General features: G+C 39.4%; 1 protein-coding gene across 3 annotated transcripts in view; it reads right to left on the reverse strand.

Annotated features, from left to right (window-relative positions):
* GATAD2B (GATA zinc finger domain containing 2B) overlaps positions 1 to 13,430 on the reverse strand; it is a 104,829-nt gene that overhangs the window by 17,594 nt on the left and 73,805 nt on the right. The window contains exons 1-2 of one of the 3 annotated variants that reach the window (XM_036272117.1): positions 5,561 to 5,660; positions 1,209 to 1,544 (exon numbers count right to left, since the gene is read on the reverse strand). In XM_036272117.1, the coding sequence (XP_036128010.1) occupies positions 1,209 to 1,544; positions 5,561 to 5,601 (377 nt within the window). In that variant the 5' untranslated portion in view covers positions 5,602 to 5,660. Of the gene's footprint in view, positions 1 to 1,208; positions 1,545 to 1,881; positions 1,960 to 5,560; positions 5,661 to 13,430 lie in introns of those variants that run through there. The other 2 variants (XM_036272119.1, XM_036272118.1) reach the window with 2 other exon arrangements.

Genomic DNA, 13,430 nt, shown 5'->3' on the forward strand with positions numbered 1-13,430 from the left:
TTATTTTTTATTTTTTTATCCTCACCCGAGGACATTTTTGCATTTATCTTCAGATAGAGCGGGAGGGGAAGAGGGAGGAAGAGAGAGAAACATCAATGTGACAGAGACACATCGAGTGGTTGCCACCCACATGACCCCAACCAGGACTGGGGACAAACTGCAACCAAGGTACATGCCCTTAGTGGAAACTGAACCCAGGACTCTCTGGTCTGTGGGCCAATGCTCTAACCACTGAGCAAAACCAGCCAGGGCTTATTTTTATCTTTATTTTCATCCTCACCCAAGGATATTTTTCTATTTATCTTCAGGGAGATGGACAGGGCAAGAGAGAGAAAAACACTGACATGAGAGGGGTACATTGACTGGTTGCCTCTCACACCCTGACAAGGGCCGGGGATGAACCACAACCGAGGTACGTGCTCTTGGCTGGAATTGAACCTGGGACTCATTGGTCTACGGGCCAATGCTCTACTGCTGAGCCAAACCAGCCAGGGCTATGAACTCTTTTAATTGGGGTACCAGCACTACAGTGCCTCCGTTATCCAGAAATGACTATTTTTTTTTTTTTTTTCATCCTCACCTGAGGACACTTTTTCCATTTTTTGTTCAGATAGAGTGGGAGGGAGAGAGAGAAAAAGAGAGAGAGAGAAACATTGATGTGAAAGGGACACACCGAGTGGCCGCCACCCGCACAACCCAACCAGGGCCAGGGAAAAAGTGCAACTGAGGTACGTGCCCTTAGCGGGAACTGAACCCAGGTCTCTCTGGACTGCAGGTCGACGCTCCAACCGCTGAGCCAAACCGGCCAGGACTATTTTATCTTTTTTTTAATATAAATTTTAAAAAACTGATTTTAGAAAAAGAGAGAGACATCAATTTGCTGTTCTACTCATTTTTATGCATTCATTGGCTGCCTCTTGCATGTGCCCTGAGCGGGGATTGGAGCATTGGGACAATGCTCTAACCAGCTGAGCTACCTGACCAGTGCAACTACTTAAAGGGTAAAAACTCTGATTCTCTGTATGCTAAGCAAATTTTTGAGGCATCTAGTTTGGAAATGAGAGGAATTCAGGGTCAAGCCTTATGGAATAGACTGTCTTCTTTCAAACTTTAGGATGAAAAAAACCTCCACCCATTGGAATTCATTCCATTTTCAGAGGCTTAATTTATGAGACCTTGTCCCTGGAGGCAGCTGAACCAAGCCATACCTCCGTCTAGCACTCATATCCACAGGCTCATCATTGATGTTTTCTTTGCCTGGCCTTCCAGCAGTCCTGCTGTCTCCATGAGGCCTGAGATTCCCATTGAGTTTCTCTTCATAGCCCTTGACACCACTGCCATCCTGTTTGGTGGGTAACTCATGAGGCACCTCAAGATTTGCTAAATCTTTCCGTTTGAGCAGTGCCAACATTTTCAGACGTTCCATAGCCTCATGCCCCTCCATTTTGAGTCGCTTGGCCAGGACATCATCTCGCTCATCTGCTGGGTCCAAGCTCCGCTTCAACAGATTCAGATGAAGAGCATCTTCTGTCATTCTATCCATCCTGTGGAAAGAAAAATACAAGTGATATCAGAATAAAGTCCCTTAGTCTATAAAAAAAGAAGGTGGGTGGTAAAGGTATTAAGGAGAATCATAAATATATACATGAAGACTCAAAGTTAACTCAGCTAACCTCCCCTGTATCTTCCTAGAAACTAAAGAAACTTACAAATACTCTCCAATTAGATCCTTACTGTAGAGAGGCCTGACACCTAACACTACCCTCACCTGGATGCTCTACTAAGAGCCTACATATCTCAAAAAGAAACATTCCTTTGTGACTGGCTTTTTGTGCATGCATGCATGCTCAAAGTCTGATGCTTTGGTTTTAACTCTCATACCAAATTTGTCTCCTGGAGAAGACTCTTATGAATTGGAAGCTCTTCAGGTCACACAGACATTATCTTGAATTGGCCTATCTTATAAAGACAGAAATATAAGAAAGATGAATTAGACAAAGAGCATCTAACAGGAAGCCTCAGTTGTCTGAATATAGCAAGGATCAGAGGGGCCCATTGTTATTTGTCCTCAGTTCTAAAGATACAGATGCAATATCTTAAAATACTTGGCTTTGCTTAATGAAGAACTCAAGTGCTAAAGCTGCTAAGAGGTAATATTTTCTCTACTAATACAGCAAAATGATTAAAGACAAGCTATCATTTTCCCTTCTCATTTTGACTTTCATAGCAACAAAATCTAAATGCAGAATTTCTCCAACACTTTTAAATCCAGGGCTGTTTTCATAGTAGGAAATAGCTGAGGCACTGGATAAAAAGTTTTTTTGAGTCATAGAAACAGGTTCAAACTGCTACTTACTTTTACAAGATAAAAATGTTAATAAGTTATTTTATCTCCCCCCAAGTCTCAACTTCATCTGTAAAAGTGGAAACTTAGAAGGTGCTAAACAAAATTTAATTTTTATACCCTTGGGCTATGACTTCCATACCTAAAATATGAGATTAGGCCCAATAATTCACAAACTCAAGTAGTAGGATGGAAAAGACTACCAACGTTAATTGGTACTCTCGCAAAAAAAAAAGTATGTGCTTGTGGCATCTTCCTTCTTATAGTGCACAGTAAAATAATTGCTATTCAATTATTTGCTGGTTATAATAAGGAAAAAGAGTAACCAACAAAAAAATTTCCAATAAGAGGAAAAAGATCTTTTGGAGACCAGAGAAAAGTCAGAACCCAGAGCTCTGACTTTTTTTAGTGTTTCTTAATTCTCTTTTTCAAAGAATAGCTTTATTGAGATACAGTTCACATATCATACAATTCACCAATCCAATTTAAAGGTTTTTTTAAATCCTCACTTGAGGACACTTTTGCATTTATCTTCAGATGTAGCAGGAGGAAGAGAGAGAAAGAGAAACATTGATGTGAGAGAGACACATCGAGTGGTTACCACCCACATAACCCCAACTGGGACCGGGTACAAACTGCAACCGAGGTACGTGCCCTTAGTGGGAACCGAACCAAGGACTCTCTGGTACGTGGGCTGACAATCTAACTGCTGAGCCAAACTGGCCAGGGCCAATTTAAAGTTTTTAGTATATTCACAGAGCTGTGCAAGCATCACCACAATCAATATTTAGAACATTTCATCATCTTCCCCCTAAAAAACCCATTCCCATTAGCAGTCATTCTCCTTCCCTCCCATCCCCATCTTTGTTCCCCACTAATTTACTTTGTCTCTTAATTTGCCTATTTTAAACTTTTTATATAAATGAAATCACAAGTGGTCATTAGTGACTGGCTTCTTTCACTGAGGTTTTTTTTTTTTTAAATCCTCACCCGAGGATGTTTTTCTACTTTTTGTTCAGAGTGGGAGGGAGAGAGAGGAAGAGAGAGAGAGAAACATTGACGTGAAAGGGACACATCGAGTGGCTGCCACCCGGACGACCAACCAGGGCCGGGAACAAACTGCAACTGAGGTACACGCCCTTAGCGGGAACTGAGCCCAGGTCTCTCTGGACCACAGACCGACACCCTAACTGCTGAGCCAAACCGGCCAGGACACTTAGTATTGTTTTTAAAGGTGCATTCATGTTGTAGTATATATCATGACTTCACATCTTTTTAAGGCTGAATAGTATTCCCTTGTATGGATATATCATATTCTGTTTATTCATTTATCAACTGATGGACATTTGTTTTTTCTTCTCTTTTGCTATAATGAATAATGCTACTATGAACTTTTGTGTACAGTTTTTATGTAGACATATGTTTTCAATTCTCTGGGTATATACCTAGAAGCAGAATTGCTGGGTCCTATGGTAACTCTTTGTTTTAACATTTTGAAGGACTATTTTCCAAAGTAGCTACACCATTTTAAATTACCACCAGCAGTGTATGAGGGTTCCAATTTCTCCATATTCTCTTAGTCCTCTCTTAACAATTTCAGATATGAGATATTATAGCATATATAAAGATTATTTAGCTACAGGTCCCCAAAACATTTGTTATTTTGACATGTGTTAATTCTGAAGTAGTTTACATTGTAAAATAGCCCCTGATGGATTGACTGGAAGGTTGAATGTTATACAGAACATCAAAAATTAAGCCCCAACTCAGCAGTAACAATGTCTCAGGTAACTTGATCAACACCTCATGTTGAGAGTATAAATGGAAATACCAGCAATTGCAGAGGGTGCGAATAGTCTGTCACTCAAATGATTATACACCTAGACGCAAAAAGAACTTCAGAAAAGTATACAGAAAGACATACAAATTTAATACAGTATAGTGTTTTAAGTTTTGAGATAAATTATATTCACAAGCAGTGAAAGTATATGACAAAACTCAATAACCTAGAGCTGAATGGAGTCTGGGATGCCATCATTATCCTGGCTTCTTCAACGCAGAGTTATACAAACAGGTGAAAGCAGTTCAAATAAGTCCCCCTTATTATACTCCAAGGAAACAAACAGATACATTGGAAATTGGGAGAAAGCAGAACCAAATATCTGAATGTCTAAGGTAATCTTTCCCAATAGATGGCTTGAGAACTCTGACCAAATTTTCCTTGTCCACCTTCTGTCTCTTTTAAAATAGAGGTAACATTTGTTTATAGTAAGTTTCAAGTATACAATATTATAATTTGACATGTTATAGATGTCACTGTGCTCACCACCAAATGTCTAATTTTCACCTATACCCATGCAACTGACTGACCCCCTTTACCTATTTCACCCTCCTCCCAACCTCTTCCTCTCTGATAACCACTAACCTGTTGTCTGCATCTATGAGTTTTGTTTATTTATTAATATTTCATATGAGTGAGATCTTATGGTATTTGTCTTTCTCCGTCTCTCTCACTTAGCATAATACGCTCAAGGTCCATCCATGTTGTCCCAAATTCCTTGCCCACTCTTTTTTCTAAATGTTTTTATTGATTTTTTTTTTTTAATCCTTAACCGAGGACATTTTTCCATTTCTTGTTCAGGAAGAGTGGGAGGGAGAGAGAGGAACAGAGAGAGAGAGAGAGAGAGAGAGAGAGAGAAACATCGACGTGAAAGGGACACACAGAGTGGTTGCCACCTGCACGATCCAACCAGGGCTGGGGACAAACTGCAACCGAGGTACATGCCCTTAGCGGGAACCAAACCCAGGTCTCTCTGGACCACAGGCCAACACTCTAACCGCTGAACCAAACCGGCCAGGGCTGCTTTTTTTTTATTTTTTTTTTTTGAGAGAGGAAGGGAGAGAGAGAAACACTGATTGGCTGCCTCCTGCACGCCCCCTACTGGGGATGGAGCCCACAACCTGGGCATGTGCCTTGGCAGGGAATTGAATTGGTGACCTCTCGGTTCAAAGGAGGACAACCAACCAACCAAGCCACACTGTTGAGGACTCCTTGCCCACTTTTTTAAAAAAAGGTTTTAAAAATTGATTTTGAGAGAGAGAAGGGAAAGGGAGAGAATGAGATTGAACATTGATCAGCTGCCTCCTGCACACACCCTACCAGAGGTTGAACCCGTAACCCAGGCATGTGCCCTGACCGGGAATAGAACCAGAAACCTTTTGGTGCACAGGATGATGCTCAACCAATTCAGTTGCATCAGCCAAGGCTCCTTGCCCACTCGACTTTACTGATCCGTAAGCTCCAACTTTATATATCACAACCATGCCTGCCTAAAATCCAAAGAAACATGAATGAATCTTAAAAACATTATGCTAAGTAAAGGACATAGAAGGACAAATATTTTATAGTTCTACTTATTTGAAGTATCTAGAATAGGTAAATTCACAGACAGAAAGTAGAAGAGAGATTACCAGTAGCTGGAGGTGGAGAAAAGGGAGTGAGGAGTTATTATTTAATGAAAATAGAGTCTCCGGGATGAAAAAAAGTTCTTCAAAAAGACAGTGGTTATGATTGTACAATACTGTGAGTGTACTTAAAGCTGTTGAATTTTGTACACGTAAAAATGGTTAAAATGGTAAATGTTATGTTATGTATATTTTGTCACAATAGAAAATTTTTTTAAATCCAATGTAACAGACTGAATAAAATGGCACAAATGCCCTGGCCGATTTGGTTCAGCAGTTAGAGCACAGGCCTGTGGCCCAAAGAGTTGTGGATTCAATTCACGGTCAAGGGCACGTACTCCAGTTGCAGGTTCAATCCCCAGTTGGGTCGTTCATGAGGTAACCAATTGATGTCTTTCTCTCACACCGATTTTTCTCTCTCTCCTCCCAACTTCCTCCCTCCCTTCTCTCTCTCTTAAAAAAAAAAAAAGATGGAAAAATTATCCTCAGGTGAGGATTAACAACAACAACAAAAAGGCACAAGTGATCTTTTTGGGGTGATGAAAATGTTCTAAATTTGGAATGTGCACAATTCTGTAAATTTACTAGGAAAAAAAATGACTGAATCGTACACTTATACTCCAATAAAGCTGTACAAATAACATTCGACATAAACGTCACACAAAAGTTCCTCTCCAAAGAGCAAAACAAATATTCTGTAAAATGAATGTTGTATGTTGCCTATTAGAGCCTAACCAACCTTTTTTGTTTCATATGGGCTACTAATAATAACTAATAATAACATATTCTCACATAGCTGCTTAAAAGCTAAACATGTGCCCGGCTGGTATGGCTCCATGGTTGAGCATCAACCCATGCACCAAGAGGTTGCCAGTTTGATTCCCAGCCAGGGCACATCTCCAGTAAGGGGTATGGTGTGTAGGAGGCGGCCAATCAATGTTTCTATCTTTCTCTCCCTCTCCCATCTTCTCTCTCTAAAATCAATAAAGGAAATTTTAAAAAAAGCTAAATATGCTACTAGGCACTTTATCACGTGTTCTTATTTAATAAGTAAGAAGTAATATCCCTACTTTACAGGTGGGAAAAGTGTCAAAGCAAGTAGCCCAAGATTGCAAAGATTTAGTAACTCTGAAATTCCAACACTGGCCTAGCTCACTTCAAAAATCTATTATACAGTACATCTCCCTGCAAACAGCTGTATGAGGCAGAGGAAGAATTTATGGCCAACTAATATCTATACCCCCGCCATTTAACTTCTACACTGTATACTGTGTAGAGTCTACACTGTAAAATGTGTTAGAACTAATATTCAAACATCATAACTTCACAAAAAACACCCTAAATGCCAAGTGATTTAAATAATTCAATAGTTGGTACTGTCAAGACATTTGTCTGTTTAAACTATGAACACATACATTAGAAATATGAGTTTGGCCCAGCCAGTGTGGCTCAGTGGATTGAGCTTCATCCCATGGACGGAGAGGTTCCAGTTCAATTCCCAGTCAAGGCACATGCCCGGGTTTCAATCTCGATCCCCAGTAGGGGGTGTGCAGGAGGCAACCAATTGATGCATCTCTTTCTCCCCTCCTCTCTCTCTAAAAAAAATAAAAAAATAAAAGAAATATGAGTTTGGATTCTACATAACTTTACTTACAAAGAATTCTGAACACAAAGCCACCAAAAACTCAGATAAGCCTAGTCTTCTTGGGGTTTTGTGTAAATACTGCCTTACTGTCATTATAATTGCCATTAGTGACAGTATCCACATAATTTTTAAATGAGGAACATTTGTAAGTTCAGTATTTTGGCGTCTGCTCAGGGCAGAGCTAGATAATCTTAAGAAGCAGTATTGTATTTACACTTATATTCATTCCTCTTCACCCCAAATATTAAATATGTATTATGTGCCAGTTCAGGGTTAGGTGCTAGGAATAATGGTGAAAGAAGATTAGGTAATTATTTTTAACAATTTTATTCTGATAGGAGACAAATGTGCATATAACTAAAATAAGTACTTGTTTACATGAACTAATTTTTTCTGCCTTCCTATATTCTGCTTTTCTTTCCCATATTTCAGTGAAGAAAATTCAATTTATTCAGAGGCAAAAGCTGGAACCCTGGGAATCATTTGACTTTTCTTGACTCTTAAATCTAAGTCACCAAGTCCAATCAATTCTATTCTCTTCCTCTGAATATAAATGAGAAAATATGTAGCCCTAGCCTTGTGACCATGAAGGAAGACAGCTTGCAGATAAAGCAGACACTGCACAATAGAGCACTGAGATGAAAGCTAATTATACAGCTGTGCCACCAGATCAAACTACCCTAAAACTAGACCTGGATTCCTGTTATATAGGCCAATAAATCCCCTTAATGTTTAAGCCAGTATGAGCAAGGTTTTTTTTGTTACTTAAACTGAACATATTCTAACAGAAAACTGCCAGAAGTGCCCATATGAAATCAAAGTTAAGATAGCCAATGGGGGAGAGGAGTGTAATGGGATCCGGAGGAGGGTGTCAATGGGGAGAAAAGGAGAAACATCTGTAAGAAATAAAAAAGTAATAATAAATAAAAATATCCAGCGGCCTTAGTAAGAAAAAAAAAGATAGCCAATAAATAGGTGGATACATGGCACATAAACAATAGCACCAAAAATCAGACCAGAGCTGGAGATAAATATTTGAATGGGTAAAGGAGGTGATTCAAGTAATGTATGGGGATGAGTGAAACCCCAAGAAAAAAAAAAAGAATATATAGTTAGAGGGAAAGGGTCAAGGATAGAACTATGGACAAAGCAATACCTACATTTAAGGGCTGTCTTGGTCAGAGAGCTATGGGAAAACTAGGAAAGCATGGTACAACAAATTAAAGGAGAGTTTCAAGAAAAGAACAGTTAATTGTGTCCAACAATTACAACAGAAAAATACCCAGATTTAACATAATTGTTGTAAAACAACAACAACAAAAAAACAAAACAAAAAACAAGAATGGCCAGATGGTAACACAGTTCTAGATCCATGATTGTTAGGTTTCTGACTCAACTCACTGTTAACCCCAAACCAAAATCCAAGTCTGCAAAAAAGACTTGGAGGATCCTGAGAGGGAAGAGAATGAAGGGAAAGCAAAATAAATTAGCATCTAAGAGTGCCCGCTATTTATTAGGCAAAGCACAAGGTCCTTTATATTTTTGTTCTCTCATTTATACCAGAGGATTAATAAAAAAATTTAAATTGTCAGCTAAGTCAAAAAGCCTCCAATTCTCAAAAGTGATGAAATTTAATTCTATAATAACAATACTTTAAAAGTTTAAAGTAGCAACAGTCTAGAAGACCATGTTACTTCATAAAGATCTCAGTATTTATATTGAACAAGACAAAATAGACCTTTAAAAAAATTTTATTTTCTTTATTGATTTTTTAGAGAGATAAGAAAGGAGAGAGAGATAGAAACATCAATGAGAGAACATCGATTGGTTGCCTCCTGCATGTCCCCCACCAGAGATTGGGCCCACAACCCGGGCCTGTGCCCTGAACTGGGAACCGAACCAGTGACCTCTTGGTGCATGGGTTGACGTTCAACCACTTAGCCACACTGGTCGGGCAACATAATAGTCCTTAAAAGCAAAATAGTATTTCTTTACCAATACAAAACAAGTTTTAAAACAGTATTTTGGTTTCAAAATCTAAGTAGAAATGAAAGCACCTTTAAAAATATATATACACCTTGCTCATAAATAAGCAAAAACATTTTCATTTCTTATGTTTATACTATTTTTCTTACTGATTTCTCTCCCTCTAATCCACCTTCCAAATGGTTGCAATATAAAGCTGAAGAGACTTCTATCGCTGTCCACACTGAAGAGACTTCATGTTCTCTTTATTATGAAATGTTCCAACATGGAAATAAGTATAGAAGATGATAATAAACAAAGGTCAAATCTTAATATTTTGTCCCTATTTTTTTTCTAATCCTCACCCGAGGATATTTTTTCCATTGATTTTTAGAGTGAGTGAAAGGGAGAGAGGGAGTGGGGAGAGAGAGAGAGAAAAACATCCATGTGAGAGAGGCACAGTGATTGGTTGCCTCCTGCATGTGCCCCAACTAGGGCCAGAGATTGAACCTGCAACCCAGGTATGAGCTCCTGACTGGGAATCGAATCCACGACACTTTGGTCTATGGGCCAATGATCTAATCACCGAGCAACACCAACCAGGGCCCTATTTTATTTTTTAATTCAATTTTTTACTTTCAGATAATTATACATGCATATGAAGTTTAAAAAACTAATACAGAGCCCTGGCCGGTTTGGCTCAGCGGTTAGAGCATTGGCCTGTGGTCCTGAGAGACCTGGGTTCAGTTCCCGCTAAGGGCGCGTACCTCGGTTGTTCTCTCTCTCTCTCTCTGTTCCCCTCTCTCCTTACCACTCTACCTGAACAAAAAATGGAAAAAATGTCCTCGGGTGAGGATAAAAAACAAAAACAAAAAACAACTATACAGAAAGATAGAAAGATTCCATGTACCCTTTACCTAGTTTTCTTCAATGGTACCATCTTAAAAACTATCATATGATGTCATGACCAGGGTATCAACATTGATATAATGTACAGATATTATTCAGATTTCCTCAGTTTTACTTGTATTCATTTGTGTGTATTCAGTTCTGTATAATTGCATCATATTTGTATATTCATATATCCACCACAGTCAAGATGCAGAACAGTTCCATTACCTCAAGGATCCTTCATGTTGCCCTTTTAAAATCATTATCTATCCTTTTCCCCCAGCCACCAAACCACATCCCAAACTCTGGTGAGCAGGCCATCGCTCTAACCACTGAATCAAACTGGCCAGGGCAACTGCAATTCTTTTTAACTCTGCTTCTACTCTTATTCCTCTCCAGTCTACTATGTTCCACAGAGAAACCAGAGTGATCTTTCTAAAATTTAAGTGAGATCACATCAACTCCTTTGCTCAAAATGCTTTAATGGCATCTGTGGTGATTTATAAACACTGTCCCCCCAAATTATTTGAAACTCCTCACATTAAGAGTTGGGGGTTTTGCCCGGCAGGTGTGGCTCAGTGGACTGAGCATCGCCCCTGGACTGAGAGGTCCCAGTTCAATTCCTGGTCAGGACACATGTCCAGGTTGCGGGCTTGATCCCCAGTAGGGGACGTGCAGGAGGCATGTTCTCCCTTCCTCTCTCTCGGAAAAATCAATAAAAACATTTAAAAAAAAAGTGGGGAGTGGTCTAGTTCCCTTTCTCTTGAAGCTAGGTGAGTTTGTGACTGCTTCAACCAGCAGAGTATAGCAGAACTAGTGCAGAGTGACTCCTGCCACTAGGGAATAAAAAGCAATGCAGCTTCTGCTTTAACCACTGGAACACTGAGTCTGGAGTCTGAAATGCTTTCTGAGAAGTACAACTTCCCTGAGGCCACCATGTTGTGAAGAAGCAAAGTTTCAGGGGGATGTCATATGTGAAACACTTCAGATAGTCGTGCTCTTGCGTTTTTGCAGCCCAGGCACAAGACATGTAAGTGAATGAGTCCTCAGATGCATCCAGCACCACCCCCAACATGTCTTCCAAGCTCTTGCATTGTCTCAACTGCAGCCCCAGACATTGTGAAGCAGAAAGCCATCACTGCTGTGCTCAGTATAAATTAATTCCTAACAAAATTCAAGAACATAATAAAATAGTTGTAAATTACTAAATTTTGGCATAATTTGTTACATCAGGTTATCATTCCAAGTCATTATCATAGACTATAAGGCCCTACATAATCTGCTGCACTATAACTTGCCTTTTCTCTCCCGTTACCCTCATCACTCACTTTCCAGTCATGTTAGCCTCCTTGTTCCCCCAAAAGCCACAACGCTTGCTCCCTTCCTCACTTCAGAACTCAAAAGAGCCTTTCCCTAATGAAACTATTAAGAAAAATAAAAACGAATTGGCTGGGGAGCTCAGTTGGTTAGAACATGGTCCTGATACACTGAGGTTGTGGATTTGATCTTTGATCAGGGCACATATACGAATCAATGAATGAATGTATAAATAAGTGAAACAACAAATCAATATTTCTCTCTCTGTGTCCCTTCCTCAAGAAAGAAAAAAGAAAAGACAAAAACCCGGCCAGTGTGACTCAGTGGTTGACCATCGACCCATGCACCAAGAGGTTCCCAGTTCGATTCCTAGTCAGGGCACATGCCCAGGTTGTGGGCCTGCTCCCCAGTGTGGGGCGTGTAGGAGACGGCCAATTGATGTTCTCGTTGATGTTTCTATCTCTCTCCCCCCCTCTCTAAAATCAATAAAGAAAAAATATTAAAAAAAAAAAAAATACATAGTACGTTCCATCATTACTCTGTCACCCTCTTAAAATGCTTTATTCTTCTTCATGTCATTACTACCAGGCATATTATGTTTCTATTTGTTGGTCTGTTTCCCACCTACTAAAATGTAAGCTTCTTGAGACAGGGTTTTGTTGTTTGCTTTTTTTTCCCTATTTTACTCAATGCTTGGCCTCATGATATGTACTCGAGAAATACCTGAACAGAGGACCATATTCTGAATTTTTAGACATTCTATTCAGTTCCTTTTCAAATCTGTCTCCCCCCAAGTATTTTTTTCTGATCTTTTCACATCACTGTATTTAATAGTTTAAATACACTTATTTTGCCCTGGCAGGTTTGGCTCAGCAGTTGGGGCGTCGGCCTGTGGACCAGAGAGTCCCAGGTTCGGTTCCCGCTAGGGGGCACGAACCAAAAAATAATAATAAAAATAAATAAATAATAAACAAACTTATTTTATGAACTATTGTCAATAGATTGAATATCTAAAGTTCTCATTTCCTGTTGCTTATTTCTGACTATTCTTCATGGTAAATTAATTTTCTTGTGCTTTTTGTCCCTTTTTAATTGTGAGCCTTGTCTTCATTGGGACTTTATCTGTAGGAATCCGGTGTGGCTTAGATTGTGGACCTATTCCTTTAGAATAGTTTTTCATAGGCTTCTGCCAGTTACCCAAGGGTATAAAGCATTCTGAATAATTTTTTATATTTACTTCTCAGCTTGAGGAATTTCAGATGAAAACAACTTAAATCCGTATGTGAGTAGGCCCCTAATTAAATTCCCAGGGGATATTCTCCCCTACCCCTAGGTAACGTATTACACCAGAATAGCATTCCAAGTCTTTAGTCTATTAAGGCCCGACATAATCAAAGCCCAGGCTGAGACAGAAGTTTCCTTGAACGAGGGGATGGAATTTTTTATGGTCACCTCCTCTCCCTGAGCATGAGTCTTTAAGGCTCCAGGCTTTACATGGGGATTCTCATCTCTAATTCTACGCCATACAGGCCTAATACTTTGTATTTGGGCCCCTAGTGAGCATGAAAATCAAGTCTTCTGGTTACTGAAACTAGAAGAGCCCCCAGAACTGCCACAGCACTAAGTCACATGCACACTGCTCATTTTCAGTTGCTCTTTCATTTATAGCTTGAGGATATTTTCCTTACTTTAGGCTCAGATATGTATTTAAACATTTTTTTTTCTTTTACTGATTTTTTTTAGAAAGAGGAATGTAGAGGGAGAGATGGAAACATTGATGAGAGAGAACATCAACTGGCTGCT

The sequence above is a fragment of the Molossus molossus genome, unplaced genomic scaffold, assembly GCF_014108415.1.
Source record: "Molossus molossus isolate mMolMol1 unplaced genomic scaffold, mMolMol1.p scaffold_m16_p_20, whole genome shotgun sequence".
NCBI lineage: Eukaryota > Metazoa > Chordata > Mammalia > Chiroptera > Molossidae > Molossus > Molossus molossus.